This window comes from Notamacropus eugenii, chromosome 2, assembly GCF_028372415.1.
Source record: "Notamacropus eugenii isolate mMacEug1 chromosome 2, mMacEug1.pri_v2, whole genome shotgun sequence".
Classification (NCBI taxonomy): domain Eukaryota; kingdom Metazoa; phylum Chordata; class Mammalia; order Diprotodontia; family Macropodidae; genus Notamacropus; species Notamacropus eugenii.
Genome location: NC_092873.1, coordinates 85,266,462 through 85,290,698, shown reverse-complemented (window position 1 = coordinate 85,290,698; position 24,237 = coordinate 85,266,462). Strand labels below are relative to the sequence as shown.

General features: G+C 45.8%; 3 protein-coding genes across 9 annotated transcripts; 2 read left to right on the top strand and 1 right to left on the bottom strand.

The window, feature by feature from the left end:
• The first annotated feature begins 1,617 nt into the window (after window positions 1-1,617).
• On the top strand, window positions 1,618-4,075 carry C2H6orf47 (chromosome 2 C6orf47 homolog). The gene has a single exon (XM_072637521.1). It carries the CDS (start codon window positions 2,554-2,556, stop codon window positions 3,451-3,453), a length of 900 nt encoding a protein of 299 aa, XP_072493622.1. The 5' UTR covers window positions 1,618-2,553; the 3' UTR covers window positions 3,454-4,075.
• Window positions 4,076-4,234: 159 nt separating this feature from the next.
• Window positions 4,235-9,853, bottom strand: APOM (apolipoprotein M). 3 transcript variants are annotated; one of them, XM_072637549.1, is made up of 6 exons: window positions 9,519-9,853; window positions 5,655-5,809; window positions 5,156-5,229; window positions 4,949-5,047; window positions 4,620-4,718; window positions 4,235-4,329 (listed from the first exon to the last, which is right to left on the bottom strand). In XM_072637549.1, exons 2-6 carry the CDS (start codon window positions 5,705-5,707, stop codon window positions 4,304-4,306), a joined length of 351 nt encoding a protein of 116 aa, XP_072493650.1. In that variant the 5' UTR covers window positions 5,708-5,809; window positions 9,519-9,853; the 3' UTR covers window positions 4,235-4,303. The 3 variants fall into 3 exon arrangements, with proteins under 3 accessions (XP_072493650.1, XP_072493652.1, XP_072493649.1); XM_072637551.1 differs by having other exon boundaries at window positions 9,702-9,853; XM_072637548.1 differs by lacking the exon at window positions 9,519-9,853 and adding an exon at window positions 6,190-6,413.
• Window positions 9,854-10,001: 148 nt separating this feature from the next.
• On the top strand, window positions 10,002-24,231 carry BAG6 (BAG cochaperone 6). Of its 5 annotated transcripts, none has more exons than XM_072637462.1 (26): window positions 10,002-10,136; window positions 10,773-10,890; window positions 12,703-12,820; window positions 12,935-13,134; window positions 13,396-13,449; window positions 14,162-14,236; window positions 14,761-14,972; window positions 15,433-15,562; window positions 16,748-16,945; window positions 17,233-17,485; window positions 17,961-18,038; window positions 18,145-18,252; window positions 18,383-18,495; window positions 18,633-18,717; window positions 19,491-19,771; window positions 20,204-20,498; window positions 20,791-20,960; window positions 21,253-21,306; window positions 21,583-21,685; window positions 21,765-21,889; window positions 22,357-22,503; window positions 22,635-22,691; window positions 22,800-22,943; window positions 23,038-23,145; window positions 23,513-23,659; window positions 24,036-24,231. In XM_072637462.1, exons 2-26 carry the CDS (start codon window positions 10,783-10,785, stop codon window positions 24,129-24,131), a joined length of 3,459 nt encoding a protein of 1,152 aa, XP_072493563.1. In that variant the 5' UTR covers window positions 10,002-10,136; window positions 10,773-10,782; the 3' UTR covers window positions 24,132-24,231. The 5 variants fall into 5 exon arrangements, with proteins under 5 accessions (XP_072493563.1, XP_072493565.1, XP_072493566.1 ...); XM_072637463.1 differs by lacking the exon at window positions 10,002-10,136 and adding an exon at window positions 10,265-10,391; XM_072637464.1 differs by lacking the exon at window positions 13,396-13,449.
• The last annotated feature ends 6 nt before the right edge of the window (window positions 24,232-24,237 follow it).

Genomic DNA, 24,237 nt, shown 5'->3' with positions numbered 1-24,237 from the left:
CCCTTTTAGCACATTTTCTACTTGTGCAATTTGCCATTGATTTCACACTTATGCCCACTCCCCCCATGGACTCTTTGTACTTGTGGGAGAATGGGTCTCAGACTTTTGGGGGGGATTGGTTTTGTACAAACTTTTATAGCAACTTTTCTTACTATACCAACTTAGTAAATACCCCTTTTTAAAAGTTAAATTAAATCTGTCTGATAATCATTGAGAAGTACAAGTGGTAGAGCCTTGTAAACAACAGTATTAGAAGACCCCTAGTTAGTATTAGGGGTAACAGTGTTACCTCCTGGACCCTGAGGAAAGAAGTAAAACATCAGTGTGAGTGGGAATTAGGAGAGTGAGCGCTAAACTTTAACAAAAAAGCAAACCATAAGTAAGAAATTTATGGTTTAATATATATATATATCTGTTCTATTTTTAAATTGGAAGTTATTTGTTTTCGTTAAGTTCGGAATTTAAAAATGAACAAAAAGTTTCTGCATACCAAAAAAAATCATAAAAGCCCTTTTGTGATAGTGAAGAACTAGAAACAAGGCAGGCGTTTATTGATCATGGAACAGCTAGACAAAGTGAGGTACATGAATGTAATGAAATGCTATTGCACTGTAAGATATAATGAATATGAAGAATTCAGAGAACAGGAAAACTAGCACGAACTGTTGCAGAATCTAGTTCCTGCCAAGACAAATGAGTTCTAGTAGAGACCAGGATTTTAGTGACTGAGAGGAGAGTAATGAAGTGGACCTAGAATGGGGAAGGCATAGATTGGGACGAGCACTGAGAAACAGGTGGGAGGGAGAGATGATACCATCAGAATTGGAAGGACTCAAGGTTGGGCAGGATGGAATGAATAGAGATCATTTGAGGACCAATAGAATGGAGAAGTTATTGTGTATGTGGGACTCACAATGCAAGATGTGATAGGAGATTATGAAGGCCTCTGGGGAAAAGGAAAGGAGAGGGAGTTTAGTAAGGATCATGCTGAAGTTCCTCTTGAAGGGCTTTTAACATTTTTTCTTTCAAGCCTATGTACTATTCAGAGTAATATTTTTAAATGCATAAAATAAAATACATAAGATTACAAGGGAAATGAAGTTATATTAAAAGCTATCAGTATATTAAAAAAAAAATACAAGAACTTCCTGAAATCTCCACGGACCTGAGAACCTCTGATCTCAATGAACCTGCCCCAGACTCCATCCCGAATCTGGGCTGGACTCCGTTTGGCCCTCTCTCTCTCCTTCCTAGGGTGCTTCCTATAGCATCTGAGTGATAGAGCTAGGACAGCGCCCCTGAGATCACCAGGCGGGTAATGGCTGGGGCGGGGTGGTGGTGATAGTAATGGGGGGAGATGCTAGGAGGTGGCGGGGGGGGGTTTGAGAACAGAGAAGCGAGAGACCCAGAGCCCCGAGATAGCTGCAGAGATGATAGTAGAGAAGAAGCGACAAGATGAGGCTAGACAAGTCAATGAAAAAGGGACAGGCTGGCGGACTGGGAGATTCAGGGTAGCGCAGTGAGAGGCGGGACCCTGGGGCCAGCGGGACGGACTGTCTGTCTGTCTGCCCCGGCCCCGCCCTTCACCCCGCCCTCCCCTCTTGAGGACCCGCCCCTCACTCTCCCCTCCCCCTCCGGGCCACAGCTGCTTCCGGAGTCTGCTGTTCGGCTCCGGCCTCCGGCTGAGGTCCAAACCTCCAACCCCCGGACCCCGGAGGGGACGCTGCGCCCGGGGTCCGGACGTCTGGGCCGCTCCCTCTGCCTCCTTTGGGGGAGGGGTCTCGCTCGCTGTCACCAGACCCTCGGACACCCAACAGAGAACAACCCCTGACCTTGGCCGAAGTCCCGGCCCCACTGCTGACCCAGAGACTGGCCTGGATCGATTCTGGGCTTTTGAAACCTCCCAAATCCAAAGTGTGAGGGGGAAACTTGAATCCAGAAAAGAAGAGTTTTTCAGGAGGGTGGACCACACCACCATTTTTCAATTTCCAGACCTCCCCTCCAGCATAGAAGCAGATTACAGGGCATACAGCCCCTCTACTCTAGATACAGAAGAACCTGTGGATCCTGGAACACTTTGAGGGGTCTCATCTCCAGGGAGCACCATCGCCCATTTTCCAGTGGCATCTTGGGCTGTGGCATTGGTGAGTTGAAACTTGGGGTGCCACTTCATAGGGCCCAGAATCCTACACACAGCAGGAAGACTTTTGTGGGAGTGAAAGGCTTTGTTATACCCCAAGACATTCTTGGAATCTTTGTGGGGCGTTAATGAATTTGGAGGTCCATAGCTTCCCCAGTCTCTATCCTGGAATCTCCAGTAACATTCTTGGGAGTGAAAAGTGCCCCCTCAGACCCTAAGAGGAGGGAACTGAACTTGATCGAAAATTGGGAGTCCTTGCAGAACTACTAGAGACCAAACAGGAACCCTTCTCTGGAGCTGGAACAGAACCTGGCATCTGGGGAGCCTCTCCCGACCTCCTGCCTGACGGCCAGAGGAACACGTGGAGGAGATCCCAGAAGTCTAGGGGGTGCCCCTTGCCCATCACCCAAACTATGTTTCTTCGACGTCTTGGTGGCTGGCTGCCCCGTTCCTGGGGCCGCCGAAAAGATCCCCTGCCTGAGCCTGGCCCTGTAAGGGAGGATAGCTCGCCTGAGAACTCAGGGAGTGACTGGGACAGTGCTCCAGAGACCATGGGAGACAGGGGACAGCCTAAGGCTGGGGACATCAGGAGACAAGTGGATAAGGGCCCCCCCCCTGAATGGAGCAGGGACTTTGCCAACTATGGAGATACCGAGCGACTTGGGGACAGAAGGAACTCCTCCAAACTGAGCATGGATGTGCCTAGCTTTGAGGAGTCCAGGAAACTGGATGTTAGGGGAGTGTTTCCCACAGTGAGAGGCAACGCCCCAAACTCAGAAGATTCTAAAGGACAAGGGGTACCTGTTAAATGGGTAACAAACCCCTCCAACCCTGAGGCTCCCGTGGAGAAAATAGGGCGTCACCAGAGGCTGCTGGGCTGGCTTCAGGGGGAAACAAATAGAGGGTTGGGGGCCCATCCGCAGTTCTTGGGGGATTCTGAGGAATGGCTCCAGATCTCCACCAATCTGACCCTGCACTTGCTGGAACTGCTGGCTTCAGCTCTGCTGGGGCTATGTTCTAAGCCCCTGCGTCTTGTCCTAGATGCCTTAGGTCTTCGGGGGCCTCTGGGGCTTTGGCTGCATGGGCTTCTTTCCTTTCTTGTTACCCTCCATGGACTTCACATGGCCCTTACCCTTCTCACTGCACACCCGTTCCACTTTGCCTGCCTCTTTGGCCTTCTCCAGGCCCTGGTACTGGCTGTCAGTCTCCGAGAGGGGACTCAGGTGTCAGGGGAGGAGGAAGAATACAAATGGGAGGGGGGAAAAGGAAAACATGGAGAGGAAGAGGAAATTAAAGGAAGGGAGGACCTGTGACTGTGGTGGTGGGCGGCACTGCCTTAGGGTTGAGAAACATCAGGACTTCATCGAAGGGGGAAGAGATCCTTAGGGTGAGGAAAGTGGCCCATAGAGACCCCTCCTCCCCCCTGCAACAGGGCTTGGGCACTCAAAGGAAGGGGAGTTACCCTCTAATTCACCAGCTATTGTCACTTTTTTCTTTAGTATTATTCCTCTATCCCTCAATTTAAGAAACAATAAAAAGGAACTCCCTCCACCCCTTGTAATTCCCCCAGGGATAATAAGGTCTCTAATAACAGAAAGTCCTCTGGGTCCTGGGAGAGGGAGGGGAAAGGGGAAAGCAGGGGGATCTACTGGATACTAGGATCTGAACCATAAATGGATAAAGGGGAGGGGTGTCAGCTATAAAGCTGATAAATCAGAGAAGCGTGGGTTGAGAAGATATGCTTAGAACTGGAGATCCAGTTAAGATTCAAAGGAGAGTCACATTGCTCCATGAAACCCAGCAGAATTGCCTTGGGATGCCATAGCAGAGGCCTAGGGAAACACCCATGCCCATCTAGAGTGTCCGGAGGCCTGAACACTGAGCAATCACTGTTGCACTGATCTCCTAAATATACCACTACACAAGAGAAGTTAACATTGCCTCCGGTCTTCTTCCTATCGGCGATGAAGCTAAAGTTGGGTGCCCGGGGGACAGTGAATTATCTTCAGGAAAGAATAAGCAGGGGACTAAAAGAAGGGTAGGGAAGGAGAGTGAAACCGGTGCCTGTAGACTTGCTCCAGGAAAAGACAAAGGTCAGAAAATCATCTTTATTGTTCTTGAAGGCAGCAAGAAGTCTCCAGCTCTCTAGAGTGAGGGCACAGGTCAGTCACTGGACAACTCACAGGCCTCTGAAGGGAAGAGAAAGAGAGTAGCAAAAGAGGGGGAGATAATGAAAGAAAGATGAAGGAAAAAAGTGAGGAAAATTTGGAGGGATGTGGCTCCCTCCTCAAAAAAAATTCTGAGGCCTTCTGTGTTTAGATACCACCTCTTATCCACTGAGATCTCTGGAATGATCCCTTCTAGGAGACTAGGCTACTTGACCTGCCCCCTCCCCCACAAGTGGCCACAGAATTCCCTTGGCCAAGATCCTTTTTCTAAATCCCATCCCTCTTTGCTGAAATCTCAGAGGTCTTCTCACCTTTCTCCCTGGGGGTCTGCAGGAAGACTTTGGAGCCCATGCAAAAGGTCAGGGACTGAAATTCATTCACACATTCTTCAGGGGGTTGTGGGGATCGGTCTGGAAAGGAAGGGAAAGAATGATGCTGATATCCCCCCCTGTGTCCCCCAAAACAAACACTCCCACTCCCTTGCTCCCAGATCCTAGACCTCTAGGAATGACATCATAGACCTCCAGAGCACTACTCCCCTCTCGTGATGTCACCATACTCTTTCCAGGTATGAGTGTGGGAGAGTAAAGCATTTATCACCTTTTAGAATTTCTACCTCCTACGTTGCATGGATACTCACTGTAGAGGAGGAAGCGTTGGTAACCTTGTCCTGTCTCTCTCAGCATGATTCCATCTGGACAAGAGCTGGAGAAGAGTTCAGTCTTCATATCAGGGCGACCTGTTGTGGAGAGGAGGGGGGGCAAAAATTGGAGTGGGAGTGGATGGGGAAGAACTGGGTGGGGAGGTGGAGAACACAAAGGAAAGATATGGAGAATGGGTAACCAACCTTCAGTCTTGAGATCTGTGCTCCCTTCAGTCAGATGGTAAGTCCATTCTCGGGGTACACAGTGCCCATCTTTCCTGGGAAGTTTGGAGTAGGATGGAGGAATGAGTGACTCTTCCTCCACACAAACAGATAAACTCTTTCACCAATCCTTTTCTCCCTTCCATTTAATCTAACCCATTCAGCAAAGAGCCCATTTTCTTTGTCCTGAGGGAAGACAACTGGCCTGGCAGAAAAATTTTGTATCTATTAATCAGGATGCTAACCAGGGATGAACTAGAGACTAGAGTCAGCTAACCCAGAGAGGTCAAGATATTAGGAGACTGAATAATAAGGGCCCTTGATGGAATCCCAATTATCTAATGGGGAAAGGCCATTACATTTAGCAGCTGGCAATGGTCCAAATAGAAACCTAACTTTAGCTCAGACTCTGGGAATTTCTGGCTTGAAATAATAAATGGAGAGAAAGGTACCTGATGGGATACCCTTCCCCACAACTTACTTTCTGATGGTGGCCTGTAGTTGGAGATTTTGGGGAACATGGCTAGCAGCCATGTTGAAGAGAATGTTGTCCACTGGGACAAAGATCTCCAGATCTTGCTTTGTAGAAGCTGCACCGGCAATGAAGTACCATTGACCCAGGTAGGGTCCAGGGAACTGGATGAGCAAGACAGGAGGAGGGTATGAAATCAAAAACTCTTCCTTTGCAGATAGGTTTCATTATCCTTCACTCAACCTCATCCCCCAATGGTTCTGGAACTATGGGTGAGCTTCCATTTCATTTGCCCCAGGTCACTCCTACCTCTTTTAATAAGGCTTTTTCATTTGTTAAGACCTTTGGGCTTACTACTCTAAAAGTCTCAGTACTCTTTTTTATATCCGTTCCTTGTCATCACTATCCCCATATCATCTTGTACCTCCAGGTATTCCCCCAGGCTCCCCACTTTAAGTCCCTCAAAATCTCTTCTACAGACCACCAAATCCCTGCTTAATTCCCTCCTGTTGTCTTTCCCCTACCCTCCTTCCTGCCCCCATACCTCTTTTCCATTTACTTCCAGAGGACTTAATTGATAAGGCTTAGAACACTGGTAAATGGAGTCATAGAGAATCCCGGAGATGTAAAGGACAGATTTCCAAATTTGGTAGAACATCCTCAGAGAGTATAGTGCAAGGGTGGCAGCTGCCTGAAACTACTCTCCTCTGTGAGTTCTGTCCAGTGCAGCCTCTGGCCCCTTTCCTCAACCCTTGATCCCCTGGATCTGCTAATGAGTAACTAGTCTTGTTTTCCAACCCAACTCTGGGTTGTTGACAGTGTTCTGGGCTTTCCTCCCCCTCCTCAAATTACATACTAGCAGCATAACTGGGAGTTTACACCTGGCTGGGGGAGGGGAAGGGTGCAGCCTTCTGGAGGTTCCTTCATTCATTCACTGGCAGTATTTATTGTATACTATATTCATAGCACCATGTCTGGTGAGGGAGAGAGAATATAGACAGAAGTCCTGTCCTCAAAGAGCATATTATCTAATTAAGGAGACAAACACTGCAGCAAAATCATTACATTAAAAAAGTAATTATTAAGTACTTTTTATATACTGTGCTGGGCATAGAGAAAGATATATTAGATTTCAGAGGAACCTAAAAAGTTCAAACCCTGCATTTTTAACAAATAACCAAACAGGTCTGAAAAAGGAGTGATTTTTCCAAGGTCACATTACTACTAAGTGGCAGAGCTGGCAATCAATCCAAATCCTCTGACTCCAAGTCCAGTAATTTTTTTTCAACTTTTTTTTAAAGTTTATTTTTAGTTTTCAACATTCACTTCCATAAGATTTTGAGTTACAAATTTTTCCCCTTTCCTCCCCTTCCCCCACCCCAATCTGATATAGACTCTACATATACATTATACATATAGTCCTACAATATGATATAGGCTCTACGTATACATATAGGTCTGCAATCTGATATAGGCTCTACATATATATATATGTGTATATATGTATATATATATGTACATGTACATATAGTCCTGCAATTTGATATAGGCTATACATATACATATAGGCCTGCAACCTGATGTAGGTCATACATATACATACAGGCCTGCAATCTGATATAGGTGCTACATATACACATATATGTACATATACACAGAGGCCTGCAATCTGATATAGGTGCTACATATACATATATATGTACATATACATACAGGCCTGCAATCTGATATAGGTGCTACATATACACATATATGTACATATACACACAGGCCTACAATCTGATATAGGTGCTACGTATACATTCATATTAAACATTTTCACATTAGTCGTGCTGTAAAGTTCAGTACTCTTTCCATTAAACCAAATTACCTTCTGCTACCTATCCTCATTGACCTCACAATCTCATAGTGCACAAAACATACATAAATAACTATAGTGCAAAGAACAAAAGTATATGAGAGGAGCAAATAAAATGCACCTTTCTGCAAAATAACAGGATCAGTTGGGGGATGAGAAGCAAACAGAAGGCTACTATTACCTGAAGGAAATGTCACTTAAAGGTAGCTTTAGAGGATGAATAGGATTAGGAGGTAAGAAAGTTTGAGAAGCAAATAACTCCATTTTGCAGAAGCTTAAATGTTCAGAAAGAAATGCATACAAGGGTTAAACAATAGTGGGAAACAAGGATGCAAGAGAAATTTTCGAACAATAAAGCACAGCCAAATTTATAAAATCTCAGAGTTGGAACCCTACTCAATGGGGAACATATAGCCCACTATACCCCGCTCCACCCCCAAGGGCTATACACCTATACCTTAAAAAGAATCTACTCTAATCATCCTCTACTCCTGGTCATCTGGTGTTTACTTGAATGACTCCAGTGAGGGGAAACCCACCACCTAAAGAGGCACCACTCCCTTGCATTTGCAGAAGGCTCCATTAGGAAAAAACCCAATATATCTGTCCATTGCTCCAAGTTCTGACAGCTGGGGCCGCAGAGGAATGGTAGAATTACTCTAACAAATGACAACTTTTCAAATACTTGAGGACAGTTATATCCCTCCTTGAGCCTTCAGTTTTCCAGCTAACAAATCTCCTGTTCCTTCCATCAGTTATGAACATATTTGTATATGTATGTATATTAGGGACAGCTTGATGGCCCAGGCCTGGAGTCAGGAAGACCTGAGTTCAAATCTGACCTTAGCCGCTTATTAGCTGTGTGACCTCGAGCAAGTCACTTAGTCACTTGGCAAGTTTCCTCATCTAAAATGAGCTGGAGAAGGAAACTGTAAACCACTCCAGCAGTATCTTTGCCAAGAAAACCCTAAATGGGGTCACCAAGGGTTGGATGTGACTGAACAACAACAAAGGTATATGTATGTATCTGTGTATGTAAATTTCCTCCAAGTCCCTCACCATCCTGGTTGTCCTCCCTTGAATGCTTCCCAGTTCCTAACTGTCCTTTCAAAAATGTGGTACCCCAAAGTGAACACAGGACTCCATATGTGATCTGACCAGGGCTGAAAATCACAAAGCTATTTTCCACATTCTGGACAACATACCTCTTTTAATGCAGTCTATGATAAATCTTACAGGGGGAAAAAAAAAAGAGGGCCTGATCTGAGATTCAATTGGTTGGATTTAAATTGGTAATTAATAAAATTGCACTGGATAAATAATTTTTTGTCTTTAGCCCATTTTGAAGGCCCAATGTAAAGAAAAATCATCTTGAACAGTGAAAGCTATGTAAAAGCTGAATGAGCTGTTAAAGAGTAGTTGTTCTCTCTCATCCAGGTCTTCTAAGTAGAATCTTGATGACCCCTTTGCTGGGGATTTCTTGAGGAGAAGCTTTTGCTGAGGTATGGGTTGGAATAAGCTGCCTCTTAAATCCCTTACAGTTCTGAAATGGTGACCCTCCTAGCCCCAAGGGGACCTCCAAAGGTCTTGCCTAGCCACCGAGCACTACTCTCTGGATTTGTCACCTCCTCTATGGTCCAGACTTCCTCTGGTTCCCCCATTCCCTATCCCTGGTCTTTGTCCCACTACCAGCTACCACCTTCCATTTCCCTTCCCCCACCAGCATTAAGCAAGAGTAACAAAATGGCAGCAACCTCCGCCCTCAAAAAATATGGCCTCTTTACCTCTTCCCCCACCCCCTCCATTTAAGGCAGAGATGTCAACGAGTGGTTTGGCTACTCTCGTGACCCTTAGGAAGGAAAAAAAAAAAACGCAAACCCGCCCACGTATGAATCCCACCCTGAAAAACTTCGCGTTGCCCAAAAGAAATATGGCGGCTGGCTCGTGCCCCTCTGAATGAACATGGTGCGGAGCCCCAACCTTCACCGCCCCTAACCGCCTGCTTGGAAGGTTACCTAAGGAGAGGTGGAAGCGGGTTTACTTTAGGTGTCTAAAATATTGCCGTCCGATGGACGCGGCCAACCGCGAATTTCTTCCCTTTTTAGAGAAGCAACCTCCATGCCAAAGGCACAGTCCTCCCACTCACGAGAGAACAGGTCTTTTGCGAGATAGACGGAAAGCCCCAACGGGAAAATTACTTTCAGGCATTTGCTGTAGTCATCCGCTACGCGACCTCCCCACCCTCCTCGCGCTGTGGCGCAGGCGCGCACTGTAGGCTGGTAAATCCAATCAGTGGGGCGGGTCCTCAATCGTGTACGCAAGCGCAGTGTGGTTTGCGCAAGCGCACTAAGGTCCCCCGGGAGGCGGCGACGGTGGCTCCTGTGGGTGCTCGGCTTCCTCCCACCTTGGCCGAGCCCCGACTCGTTTCCTCTTAGGGGCTCCCCGGTAACCCGGGCTGCCCCTTTCCTCGTCGTACCCCACAGAAGGAAATCTTGGGGACCGGGGGAACCGGAAGTGCCGTCTCGCGACCCCCCAGTTTCTATCGGGGAACAGGAAGTGTTCGTGCGGAAGTGTGGGGGCAGGACCGGAAGTGGCGTTGCCGCCGGGAGGCCGGGGGCGGAGCCGCGGGGCAGGTGTGTGTATATGCGTGTGTGTGTATGTATGTATGTGGGTGTACGTACTTACCAGCTAGTGTGTATGTATGTGGGTGTACGTACATGTATGTATATGTGTTTGTACTTGTGCGTAGTTCTCACTGTACCACCGAGGGGAAGGGTGACATCCAGCTAGACCGGGGCCTCTCTTTTCCTTCCGTCATTGTCCCGATTTCCTGATCTGTCGCGACAGAAGCAGGCTCGCGGGCTCCCTATCGCGGTGGGCGTGGCATGGTGCGCGTGCGTGGCGCATGTCTCCCTGGTCCCTTCTCACCTTCTTGACAGAAGGGACCTCCCAATCTTATTCAGGCCTTTACCCCGCACGCCTTCCCCTCCCCCCCATCCTTTTTTCTCATTCTTGTCCTCCTTTGGGTCGTGACAGATGCTGCCTTGACGTTATTACAGGCGTTATTTCAAAGCCTCTCCTGTATTTGAGTTACTGCTCTTGTTATTCTCTTCCCCTCACCCAGGGTTAGAAGCTCAATGTGTGTGTGCTTGGAGTTGGAGTGGGGGTTGGATTCCTTGGGGAGTTGTGGTAGAGTTTGGATCAGCACTTGGAACGTAGGAACTTAGCTAGATCCTGTGATAACAATTTAGTCTTGTTTTCTTCTTCAGCGTGTTCATCATGGAACCCAGTGATAATAGCAGCAGTGCTATGGAGGAACCAGCCAACTTGGAGGTACTGGTGAAGACCTTGGACTCCCAGACTCGAACCTTCACTGTGGGGGCTGAGGTGAGAGCTGAGGGTTCAAAAATCTTCGGAGTTTCTATAAAAAGCTTTTCCTTAATCACTTTTTCATCCTGAGAAAAGGACCCACCAGATTCTCTGTCTGTCTTCTATTTACATGTATTATTCATATTGAACATCAGTTAGTGGATTTTAGAACTGGAAAGTAGTTTAGAGATCATCTGGTTCTCTTCATTTTGTAGATAAAGAAACATCTCATGAAAGTGTTCTGATTGTTGTCTGGGTCACAGAGAGATGCATTTCCTAAGAGGACAGTCTCTTTATCATATGAATAATTATGTTCTTAGGAGAATCCTAGAGGCAAAAAAAGAGTATGAATTTCTTGTCCTTGAAGAGCCTCCAGCTGTAATGGAAAAAGATATGGAACCTGTGGGGGGTGAGGGTGGGGGCAGGGCACGCTGGCAGAAACCACAAGTAGACTTGAGAAAGTATGAGGGTAATTAGGGATGTTTCTTTCCTTAACTTTGCTGGCTCATAATAGTTTGGCTCTCTAAGGCAAGGCCAACAAAACTACAAGGCTTCCAAGTCCCATCAAGCTGGAAAGGCTTTGATTACGGATCCAGCAGTGTACTAAATATTTGTCATTTGAGAAATACTCAGAGGAGGTTGATCATCACAAGATTGGCCTACAAATGAATTTTTTGTTTACAGTAATTTATTAAACTATTAAGTAGTAGAATAGTTGTGATCCATATCAGTAGAGAAAGTATAACATGGATGAAAGTGAAGAACCTAGAAGTAGGGTTGTTTGGGGATATTCTCAAGTTTTGAAATCTCACGGAGAAAAACCATTTATCACTTCAAATCATGCCCTGGTTTCTGGCACAGGGACAGAATAACTGAGTTAGGATACACCCTAAGTCTGGTTTAGTTGATCAGTATTGTGGAAATAATGGTATACTTAGAGTTAGGAAAGATTTAGGATTGATAAAATCACCAAACATCTCTAAACCTAGATTTCCTTATGAGTGAACTAGAAATGATAAATTTATAATACCTCTCTATGTTATTTGCTTTTGCAAAACTGTAAAATGCTCTATAAATGTTTATTTTTACTATTGTTGTTAACTTGATACAAAGACAGCAACGTAAGGAAGAATATTTTGTATGTGTATGTCTATATATACACCTACGTACATAAACACATTTATACATGTATGTGTATGTCTACTTATACATAGATAACACAAAAAGCCTATTTCTTTGGACATGCACAAGTCATTAATCTCATCTGTTAAACTAATCTCATCTGATATCCAAACACAGTCTGGGACCCTGTGTCTGATTACAGTTCCTTTTCCCTCACAGAATGTTCCCTTATTAACCATACTTATATCTATGGTAAGGTTCTCCCTACCTGTAACTCCAGACATAGAACCAAAGGGAAGGGAGAGAATATAGGACTTAACGGGACTCTGTTGTTATGTCTTAATTCTCTCCTGGGCTAGCCATTGAATTTCCATTTAAAACCATTGCTGTGATTTCACATGTGTAATTGATATCATATTGTTGCCTCTCAGTGGGTGTGGGAGGGACGGAGAGAATTTAGAATTCAGAATTTAAAAGGAAAATGTCAAAAATAAATAATAAATTGCAATTTTAAAAATTGCTGTTTTCTGTCAGGTATTTCTTAGCCCAGAACCTTGCAGGCAGTGGCTACTTCATAAATGTAATAAAATGGGCAATGATTTTTATAACTGTTATGTGACTCACCCCCCCTCTACCCCCCACTAATTGCTTGATATTCTGCATTACATATTCTGTGACCTTTCTTCCTGTTCCTTTTCATCTCTGCAGATGACAGTGAAGGAATTTAAGGAGCATATTGCTGCCTCGGTCAGCATCCCTTCTGAGAAACAGCGACTCATATATCAGGGGCGAGTTCTGCAGGATGAGAAGAAGCTACAGGAATACAGTGAGGGGCTAGATGGGGCTTCAGGAGAAGGATTATTTGCTGGTTGGGGGGAGGGTTGAGGTATTTAACTGACTTTTCCCTCACTCTTCTCTTCTCTTTTCTCATTTACTACAGATGTTGGGGGAAAGGTGATCCATCTGGTGGAGCGGGCCCCTCCACAGACCCAGCCTCCATCCTCTGGGGTTGCCTCGGGGGCAGGATCTCCCTCAGCCACCCATGGTGGGGGACCCCAACCTGGTCCTCGAGGTCCTGGTGCACCTGTCCACGACAGGAATGCTAACAGTTATGTCATGGTTGGGACCTTCAATCTCCCTGTAAGCTGAAGGACAAAGCCATGTTTTTGGTGGGGGGGTTGATGGAAGTGGCTGGGTGGGAAAAATTGGAAGGCCAGATATTTAGGTCTTTGGGTTGGAAGGTGGGGATCTGGAGGGCCTGATAATCTCTGTCTTTCTTGGGTAATAAGGTTGGAGGGAGAGAGTTGGGGGTGGGGGCATGGATACCTGAGTTCTCCTAGAGCTCAGTTGTCAAAGCATCCTCTCTTCCCCCTTCCTGCCCCTTCCCTCCCCTCCCCCCAGAGCGACGGCTCTGCTGTGGATGTTCATATAAACATGGAACAGGCGCCAATCCAGGTATCCAGGGGCTGGGAACATCAGGGCAGGGTATTTGGGAGGGAACGAACTTGACATGGGTATTTGTACACATTGTACAATGTGTACAGTAGAATTCTACTCAGTGCAGAAACTACATCTATTACGTTGTGTACTGGATGCCACGTTTTAGAAAGGACATTGATAAGCTGAAGAGCATCCAGAGAAGGGCATCCAGAATGATGACGGGTCTCAACATCATGTCATATGAGCATTGGTTGAAGGAATTGGGGATGTCTAGCCTAGCAAAGAAAAAACATAGGGAGGATGTGACAGTTGTCTTCAAGTATTTGAAGGTTTGTCATGTAGAGGAGAGATACACTTTTTCTGCTTAGCCCCAGAGGGCAGAACTAGAAGCAGTGGGTTGAAGTTGCAAAGAGGCAGTTTTAGACTGACTGTAAGAAAAACTAACCAACAATTAGATTCCAATCCAAATGTGGAATGGGCTGCCTTGGAAGGCAGTGAGTTCCCTCTCACTGCAGGTCTCTGAGGAAAGGCTGGATGACCAGTTGATGGGTCTGTTGTAGAGTGGATTCTTTTTCAGGTATGGGTTGAACTGTCCTGTCCCTGAGGTTCCTTCCAACTACAGATTCTGTGAGAAAGCAGAGGCCTGGTTTGGGTAGGATTATGGGGTTAATGTCTTCACCCATGTTTTGACCGTTTGCTTTTTCTGTGCTTGATTTTTTATTTCCAGAGTGAGCCTCGTGTTCGACTGGTTATGGCCCAGCACATGCTGAGAGATATACAGGCTGTGCTATCCCGTTTGGAGGTATATAGGGAAAGGTTGATGCAGATTTATTCTTGGACTGCTCCTCCTCAGAATTTGGCTGATGATGTGGCCATGTTAAATTTCTGCGTGTCCGTCCTTGTTTCCATTTCAGTTTTCTCTCTTCTGAGGTTTTGGGGGGAAAGACAGGGATACTTGGGTCATGTCAGTGAGTCTAGAAAGCTATTTCCTGACTCCTTTCACACAAAGAAGAACCTTTACTATTTTTAAAGCCTTTTACCTTCTAAGTGGAAAAGTGTTCCACAGTCTTTTTAAAATCCTTCATTCCAGTACTTTAAAAACAGCGCTTTTAGTGGAAGCTTTTTTTATTTGGTCTCACCTGAGTTGCTCCTGTGACAGTGTTAGCCAGTTGGGCTCTGTCTTCCTTGGAGTTGGAAAACAGTTCTATGTACTTTTTGCTGATGATATGTTCAGAGAACTTAAATATTGAAAGTTAGTCTTTTGTATTTCAAATTGTATAACCTTTTACTTTGGATTCAGCAACCTTCCTCCCTCTTAACCTTTAGGGCCGAACCAATGGAGGGCAGCATCAGCATCAGCAGCCACAGCCGCCACCAGCACCTTCTGCTTCGGAGCCGTCATCCTTAAGCTCAGAGACTCCTGAGCCTTCAGAGGGTGAAGCTTCCTCCCGAGAGCCTATGGAAGCAGGAGACCCAGAGGAAAGCACCCAGCCCCGGAGCCCTGAGTCCTCTCCTCCTGGCCCAGCCCCAGCTCCCAAGTGAGTGCTTTTGAATGGCAGGGGAAGTAAGGTTAGAAGATAGGAAAAGGTAAGTGAATGAGTTGAATCGAAGCATTGTTGGGAAGGGGAGATTGGCGAGAGGCTGGATTTTGCCTGTTGAATGACAAGTGAAGTAGATGAAGATTCTTTTTAGGTAAGAGGTAAATAAAGAGGTATGTAAGTATGAACCTAAGAATTAGGGATATTATCAGCTCAGTGGAAGTACTGGCTTCTTCGGATAGGAGAATTCTGAAGTTACTCTGTTCCCGTGAAATCTTATCTTCCCCTGGTTTTTGTCTAGGAAGGAAAGTTCTGTTTCTGGTTCTTCTGATAGAAAAACTAAGGAGCAATAACATGCCCTTGGCTTAAAGGAATGAATGAGGGAGAGAAAGGGTGTGCACAGTAGGGCCTAGGAGACCTCTGAAATCCTTGGTGAATGCCCTGTCATCATCTCCTATAGCCATCCATCCCCTTTGGAGTATGTTGAAGTGCTTCAGGAGCTACAACGCGTAGAGAGCCGACTCCAGCCTTTTCTACAGCGCTACCATGAAATATTGGGATCTGCTGCCACCACCGACTACAACAATAATGTGAGCATTTTTTTTATGTCCCTTTCCTTATCCCTTGACTTAAAGGTAGAACTGGTTTTGAAATCTGCCAGCCTACCCAGGGTGGATATCACATTGTCTGTTTAATGTTTCCCCTTCATAGCAGTCTAGAATTAGAATGGTCCGAACAAACCTTCTCCACGTGATGTTGAAACAGTCCAGATAATCATCCCTAGCATACGTACAGTGCTCTGAATGTTTTTTTTTACTCTGTTCTTCAGTCCTATTTCCCTCCCCAGTATCTGGTATAGGTATACTCTGCTTTAAGCAAAGTCTTATGTGAAATTTGAATATGAGAACATGGATTTAAAAAATAGATAATTTACTGGCTAATGATTTTGAAAAGGAATCACCTTAAAGATTCCTTCTAATAGCTATCTCCTTTTACTGCAATAAAATTTGGAGAAATTTAGTTTATACATAATTGTGTCTGCATGAAGCTCTTTAATAAAAGTAGAAATACGTTCTCACTTTTCTCTTTTTCCTTTCCTATTACATGGAATTTCCCTTCTTATAGCTCTTTTTATTTATAAAAAATGTTTTATTAGAAATTTAGTATTAGATGTCAATGCTAACAGCTATATTTGCTTATTAATAACTAGCTACATTTTAGTTAATTTCAATGCTTAATGTATCGTAACTTTTTTCCAGTTTTTTCCTGTAAGTTACCATTGGGATTCTTTGTCCACTTATTCTTAGACACTTTTCTTCATGTGATTGTAATTAGTGTATTTTCTATTCTTTTGGTTGTGGTTTTTTCATTTTTTCGCAGTAATGCAATATAATAATGATAACTAGGTAATGCAATTATTTTATATTATTATATAAAGGTTTTTCCAGATTTCTTTGTATTCCTAATGCTTATCAATTGTAATTGCTTTATAATATTCTATAATATTAACGTGCCTTAATTTAACTTATCTATTATAATTTTTAGGAGACTTCAGTGTTTAGAAATTGCTGTATGTATAATGCTTCTATGAACAGACAGACTTTTTTATAATAACTATCAGGCATATTGTCAAATAGAATTATTGGGTCAAAGGGTACAATTGGCTTTGTCTACAGAAAGTAGAATTTCTAGGAGACATGTGGTAGTTCCAGTCAGTTCTTCTCTCCTTACTTTTTCTTTTCTCCCTGTTTCTGGGTCTGGGGGAATGGTTTTAGACCGAGGGGCGTGAAGAGGATCAGCGTGTGATCAATTTAGTTGGGGAGAGCTTGCGGCTGCTGGGTAACACCTTTGTGGCATTGTCTGACCTGCGCTGCAACTTGGCATGTGCCCCTCCTCGACACCTGCATGTTGTCCGGCCAATGTCTCATTACACAGCTCCCATGGTGCTGCAGCAGGCTGCTATCCCCATTCAGGTCAGTGCAACAAGAATCTAAGGTGAGGGGTTGATGTATACACCAAGGAGTGATCTGTGGGCTTCTGTGGTATGGAAGTGAGTGGTGTTTATTGGAGAGTCAGTGCTGAGTGAGTCATAGCAGGTTAGTGAGACAGAAAACGCTCTCAACAGAGTAATGAGTAGAGAATACTGTTATGGAGCAAGAGGTGTGAGAAACAGACAACTGGTAAAAAGCAAAAGAATATGGATAAGGAGTTACATTTGTGGCTCCAATTTGTCTTGTTTTTCTCTGTTTTTCTCAACTAGATCAATGTGGGGACAACTGTGACCATGACTGGGAATGGGACCAGGCCACCCCCAACCCCTAGCTCAGAGGCACCACCCTCTGTTCCTGGGCAGACTTCCCCTCCAGCGCCTTCCCCTACTACAGGGGAGCCTGCAGCTGAGGGGGCTCCTCCTGCAGGCCCAGCCCCACCCCCTGGGCCTGGCCACCCCAGAGTTATTAGAATTTCCCATCAGAGTGTGGAACCTGTCGTCATGATGCACATGAACATCCAGGGTGAGCTGGGGGAATCCATGGTTTGGGGAGAGGACAGAGCAGATCCGAGTTAGGGTTATTTGCAGCAGGAGGATGGAATGAGTTGAGTTTAACAGTGGAAGAGGAGCATGGGTGTGGTGCCGTAGAAAGATCCTTGAATTAAAAGCCAGGAATCATTGTTTCTGGCTGATCCTGGCTCTACCAATGAATTTTTCTACTTATAAACTTTGAGATCTTTTTATCTCTTGGTAAACAAGGGATTGAACAGCTGAGGTCTTTTCAGCCTAAAGATTGGTGATATAGTGATTTCATTACCAGAGTTTGCTATAGAGTTGGGAAAGGGGCTGAGGGTATCTTAGCATAGGAGAGACAATGCACAGTTTGTCTAATTGGATCCAGAAACTAAGAAATGGAAGACCAAAAGACATTTGGAAGAGAGGTCCCTTACCCTGTCTCTGTGTTTGATTTAATGTTTGTTGTTCTTTTTTTCTTCTAGATTCTAGTTCACAGGCAGGTAGTGTTCCCAGTGCCCCAACTGGTCCTTCAGGACCTCCTGGTCATGGCCAGGCTCTGGGTAAGAATGAGGGAATATCTGGGAATGGGAAGGAGGAGATAGGATTAGAGTTAGAACACTAAAGGACTATGGTGCTCAGTATTCAGTCTGTCCCCTTCTTTTCTAGGTTCCACTCATATCCAGCTGCCCTCCCTGCCTCCTGAGTTCATGCAAGCTGTTGCACACCAGATCACTCAGCAGGCCATGGCAGCAGCTGCTGCCTCTGCAGCAACAGGTAACCAGGCCCACTGGAGGGAGAAAGTCTAGGAAAGAAGATAGTGATCAGGTTTAGGTCATTTCAGGAGGGTGGGAATTGAGAGGAATAGGGGCTCAGCTTTTTTGTTTTCTCCCCTGTATACCCCCAGGACAGCAAGTTCCAGGCTTTCCATCAGCTCCTACAAGAGTGGTGATTGCTCGGCCTACCCCTCCCCAGGCTCGGCCCCCCCACCCTGGTGGGCCACCTGCCCCTGGAGTTGTGGTGAGTGAGGTAGAAGAGAAGTGGGTGGAGATGGGTACTGAAATATGATGGAATTTTGAGGAGGGGATATTGGAGTAAGGTATAGGAATCTTGGGAATAGTTGTATAGGATCCAAATCTGCCCCCCTCTTCTTTCAGGGTCCAGGCTTGGGGCCAAATGCATCACTGGCTCAGATGGTGAGCGGGCTGGTAGGACAGCTTCTCATGCAGCCTGTGCTTGTAGGTAAGATCTTTCCCACTCTATTCTTGATCCCTCCAAAAAGAAAATAAAAATTCTTAGCTCTTCTCTTCCTCTAAAAGTCTACCTTTTCCTCTCTGATCTCTTGCTTCTTCCTAAACCATCCTACTTATTTTTCTTAATCCAATTTAAGATGTGAAAGTCTAGAGGGCAAAAAAGTTAGAACTTTTTTTACTTTATTCTAAAAATCATAATTTTAAAAAAAGGATTGAATGTTTTATTGTGCCCCTCTTTCTTTCTATGGCAAAAGATAAGTTTATAGAGGAAATAATATGTAATTTTTATGTGTCTAAATGAATTATGATTTATAGTCTTTAAAAGGCATTCCCATGGCTTTAAAATTAATACAAAATTATAGCAGGGTTTTTTTTTTAAATTTTGCTGGGAGGATTTTAGCCAGTCCTTTTCATTTACAGATGAGGAGAGAAATTATTTGTTCAAGGTCGAGACTTAGAACACTGGTCTCCTGAATCTTAGTCCCGTGCTCTTTGTACCATACCATTATGTCTTTCATCTCCAATCTCAGTCCTCCTCCCTAACATTGCCCCACATCCAAATTTCCCCCACACTGCTCCATTTTCTTTTTGACTTCTCCAAGTTCTGTTTCTTTTTGCCATTTGTCATCTTCTACTTCTCTACAGCTTCCCCTTCCTCTGTCTTCCCTAACTCCTTGGGCCCCTTTCTGGTGGGTTGGTGATGCCTTGTCTTCTTCTCCGAACTGATTATCTCTCTGTAATTCCTCCTTTCTACCTTAATAGCTCAAGGGGCCTCAGGCCTGGCCCCACCCTCTGCCCCAGCTACAGCCTCTGCAAGTGCTGGTACCACCAACACAGCCACCACTGCTGCACCGGCCCCAGGAGGACCTGCTCAGGCCCCACCACCACCTCCTCCCACTGAGCTTCAGTTTTCTCAGCTTCTGGGGAATCTGCTGGGGCCTGGAGGGCCAGGAGTTGGAGGAGCCACTGTAGGCTCTCCTACCATCACTGTGGCCATGCCAGGTGTCCCTGCCTTCCTCCAGGGCATGACAGATTTTCTTCAGGTGAGTGGTGAAGTTGCTGATAGGCCTATCTCGCAGTCATTGTCCCTACCACTGGAAATGGGTGAGCACTGTGATGTTTCCCGTGGGGCATTGAGGGAGTGAAGGAGGAAGGTATCTGATTCTTAATTCTTTCTGTTAGTATACCAGTTAATCAACAAATAACTTATTGAGTACTTATATCCTAGCATTTTGTGGGGATGGGGAGAGTACGAGAGATACTTGGGATTTTTAGCTTTAGGACCTTAGTAAAACCTATTCCATAGTCCAGAATTTAACTTAAATCATTTTCTTCCTTTGTACCATTGGCACAATCTCTCCAGTCTATTGCATTGTCTTCATCGCATTCTTTAGCTTATTTAATCCATTCTTCTCTCTAGTTCATGATTTATTTTGTTTTCACTCATTGCCACTAATTCCTCTGCTTTTTTACAGGCAACACAGACTGCCCCACCACCACCTCCTCCACCTCCACCACCTCCTCCAGCTCCAGAACAGGCACACCCACCACCTGGGTCCCCTCCAGCAGGGCTGGGGGCACGAGGCCAAGGGGGAGTGGGACCTGAGAGCCTGCCTCCTGAGTTTTTCACTTCAGTGGTACAGGGTGTGCTGAGTTCCCTGCTAGGCTCTCTTGGAGCAAGAGCAGGTAGCAGTGAAAGCATTGCAGCCTTTATCCAGCGTCTTAGTGGCTCCAGCAACATTTTTGAACCTGGGGCAGATGGAGCCCTTGGTGAGTGGGGTGAAGGAGAAGAAACTTAAGGATGGGATTGGGTCTCCTTGATAGGTAGCTGGGTGTCATGTTCAGGGGGAGGTCTTTGGTGGAAGGGGTTACTGCTCTGCCTCAGTATGAAGGCTAGGAAAGAAAACCCCAGAATGAAAAAAAGAACTTAGGAAGTATGTGTGGTAGGAAGTATATAGGTAGGAGGTCTGAGCACATAAACTCTTCAAGCCAATTCTTTTCCTAGGTTGGTGTACCTGTGTGGGACACTTGCTAACTTTGTCTCTCTCCCTAATGTTTCCAGGGTTCTTTGGGGCATTGCTATCTCTCCTCTGTCAGAACTTCTCCATGGTAGACGTAGTAATGCTTCTCCATGGGCACTTCCAGCCACTTCAGCGACTCCAGCCTCAGCTTCGGGGCTTCTTTCATCAACACTACCTGGGAGGCCGTGAGCCCACACCCCACAACATCCGGGTGAGGGGAGCTTCTTTTCCCAAATGACTCAATCCTAATTCTGCAGGAACCTATGCAAATTACATAATTTTTGTGGACCTTAGTGTTCTTAACTGTGAAGATGAGCAGGTTGAACTTGATGAATTTTAAGGCCCCTTCTGGCTTTAAATCTGTGGTCTATTTTTATAACTTGCTGTAATGTCTAGCTGAGGGATAGAGATCCCTGCCCTCAGAATTACTGCCTGAGCATAGTAGGAAGGGGGAGCATTCTCCCAGAGGCTAGTTGCTGATCTTGTCTTGATCTCTCTCACAGATGGCAACCCATACACTGATCACAGGATTGGAGGAGTATGTTCGAGAGAGCTTTGTGAGTGATGAAACATAAACTCCCAATACTCAGTCAACTGCCCCTTTTTCTGGCTTCTGGATGGGCCTGAGGCAATGATGTACCTACCTCACACACACACAAAAAACCCCTATCCCTTCCTCGTCCCCCCATACTCACTGCGCACAGTGTTAGGGTGTGACATGGGGTGATTCCCCTCCACTAGATCCAGGAATAGCCGGTCTCATTCTCATCACTATTACTGTGATTGTTGCTGTTACCTTGTCTCCTTACCTTTTGTCTTTCTTTATTTCTTAGGCCTCTGTGCAAGTACAACCAGGTGTGGACATCACCAGGACAAATCTGGAGTTTCTCCAGGAGCAATTCAATGGCATTGCTTCCCATGTATTGCACTGCACAGGTAAGGGCCAGGAATTTGTGGAAGTGAGGGATTGGGGATTAGGTACGATGGGGAACGACTCCTTTCCTTTTCCTTACAGATGGTGGGTTTGGGGCGCGACTGCTGGAGCTATGTAACCAGGGGCTGTTTGAATGTCTGGCTCTGAACCTGCACTGCCTGGGAGGACAGCAGAGTGCACTCACTGATGTCATCAATGGCAGAATTGTAAGACACAACCCTTTCTGGGCTCTTTTATCTACTCTCCTACCCTTCCCTGGGTCTTTTCCATTATATTCATTCCACCATCTTCCTCCCCTGCCCAGTTGCTAAAGAAATATTGGAGTTGCAAAGTGTTAGGATCAACTGTAATGTTCTTACCACTAGGAAATAAGAAATACAGGTAAAGGGGTATAGAAAGCTATCTGGCCCTACAGGACAAAAGAGAAGACAGAGACAAGGGCAGAGAGGGATGATAGAAGAGAGAGCAGATTGGTCATAGGGGCAATTAGAATGCTTGGCGTTTGGGGGGGGGAGGGGAGAAAAGGGGAAAAATTTGTAACCCAAAATTTTGTGAAAATGAATGTTAAAAGCTAAATAAAAAGAAAAAAAAAAAAATAAAAAAAAAATAAAAAAAAAAAAAGAAATATTGGAGTTGGTAGGGACCATTACTAATTTTCATTTATTTTTACCAGCGCCGGATGTCTGGAGGGGTGAACCCATCCCTGGTGAGTTGGCTGACTACCATGATGGGACTTCGGCTGCAAGTTGTGCTGGAGCACATGCCTGTAGGGCCTGATGCTGTCCTGAGATACGTTAGAAGAACTGGTGATCCCTCCCAGGTGAGGGTGGTGTGGTCCCCAATACTGTGTTGGGACTTAGTGGGGAGAGGGTAACAGGTTTGGTTCTCTTGGCGGGGGGAACCTTGAAGGAGAACCATCACCTCTGTCTTCCTCTCTACCAATTTTCACAGCCAGTTCTTGAGGAACCAATGGAAATCCAAGGAGCAGAGAGAACTCCTGAACTCCAGGTACTGGGGAAGAGTTGTTTTGGGAGTTGGGAGCCATCTACCAGTGGGGGAAGAGTAGGAAAGCTGAGAGATATGATACATGGGCACTCCTCTCTTCCTTTGTCTCAGCGGGAGAATGCCTCTCCAGCCCCTGGCACCACTGCAGAGGAGGCCATGTCCCGGGGACCACCTCCTGCTCCCGAAGGTACCTCTCAGGAGGAACAGGATGGAGCTACAGCTGAGACCGAGCCCTGGGCTGCCGCTGTTCCTCCAGTAAGCGTGTGGAGTGGCTTTGGGGATATTTGAATTGCTTAGTGTTATGGATGGGATGGGGTGGAACATCCCTAATAACCTGACTTTTCCCCAGGAGTGGGTTCCAATTATCCAGCAGGATATCCAGAGCCAGAGAAAGGTGAAACCACAGCCTCCCCTGAGTGATGCCTACCTCAGCGGCATGCCCGCCAAGAGACGCAAGGTTTGGCTCCCTTTCCCTTGGGAAGGTGGCTATCAAAGCCCCTTAAGACCTTCAACTTCTCTGTGGGGGTGATAAAGCCAATTCCTTTGCTTGCCTGTTTCTCTTTAGTGATGTATAATCTTCCCACTTCTGTTCCCCCCCCCCCTTTTTTTGGTGAATGCCAATGTGAGCATAAGTCAATATAATTCGTAAGATAGTTATTGAGCACCTACTTGGTGCCAGGCATTGTTATTATGGCATTCATTCACCCCCTCCAAATGTATTCATGTAACATTTCCTTTTCTCTGCTACTGTGGAAACTTAGGAGTTAAGTTCATTGTGGGGTGGAGAGCTGGTCTGATGCTGAAAGCCATTCTTCTCCCCTTAGACGATGCAGGGCGAGGGCCCTCAGCTGCTTCTTTCAGAGGCTGTGAGCAGGGCAGCCAAGGCAGCTGGAGCCCGACCTCTGACTAGCTCCGAGAGCCTGAGTCATGACCTGGAGGCACCAGAGGTTCAGGAGAGCTACAGGCAGCAGGTGCACCCTCTCAAAACAGAATAGCAGTTCTTTAGTGTAAAGTTTTGTAAGGGCCATTCCTTCCCTTTCCTAGAGGTGAAATGGAATAGTCTAGGGTAACTGGGTTCATTTTTAAAAGAGGGTGGATTCAAGTGGAAGAGACCATTAGATCAGGTCAGCAAGGGGGATTGGATTAGCCGGGATGGACTGGATCACCGTCATTATTTTTGATGCCTCTGGTGAGCGATATTGCCATATACAATCTGCATGGGGAATAAGATTTGCCTTCTGAGTCACCAACCTAGTGGAACACACGTTTAAAAGGGGGGGGGGGGGGTATTGGCAAATACTAAGGGCCCTTTTTACTCTGCTCTCAACCCGTGTTCTTTTTCCTCAGCTCCGTTCTGACATCCAAAAACGACTTCAGGATGACCCCAACTACAGCCCCCAGCGCTTCCCTAATGCCCACAGGGCCTTTGCTGACGACCCTTAGGTTCTTGCTTGATGGCCATCCCTCACCATCTTCTCCCAGGGACCTTTCTCTTCCCCTTCCTATTCACAGTATTTAAGAAATAAAGTCGGATTTTCCTGGCTTTGGC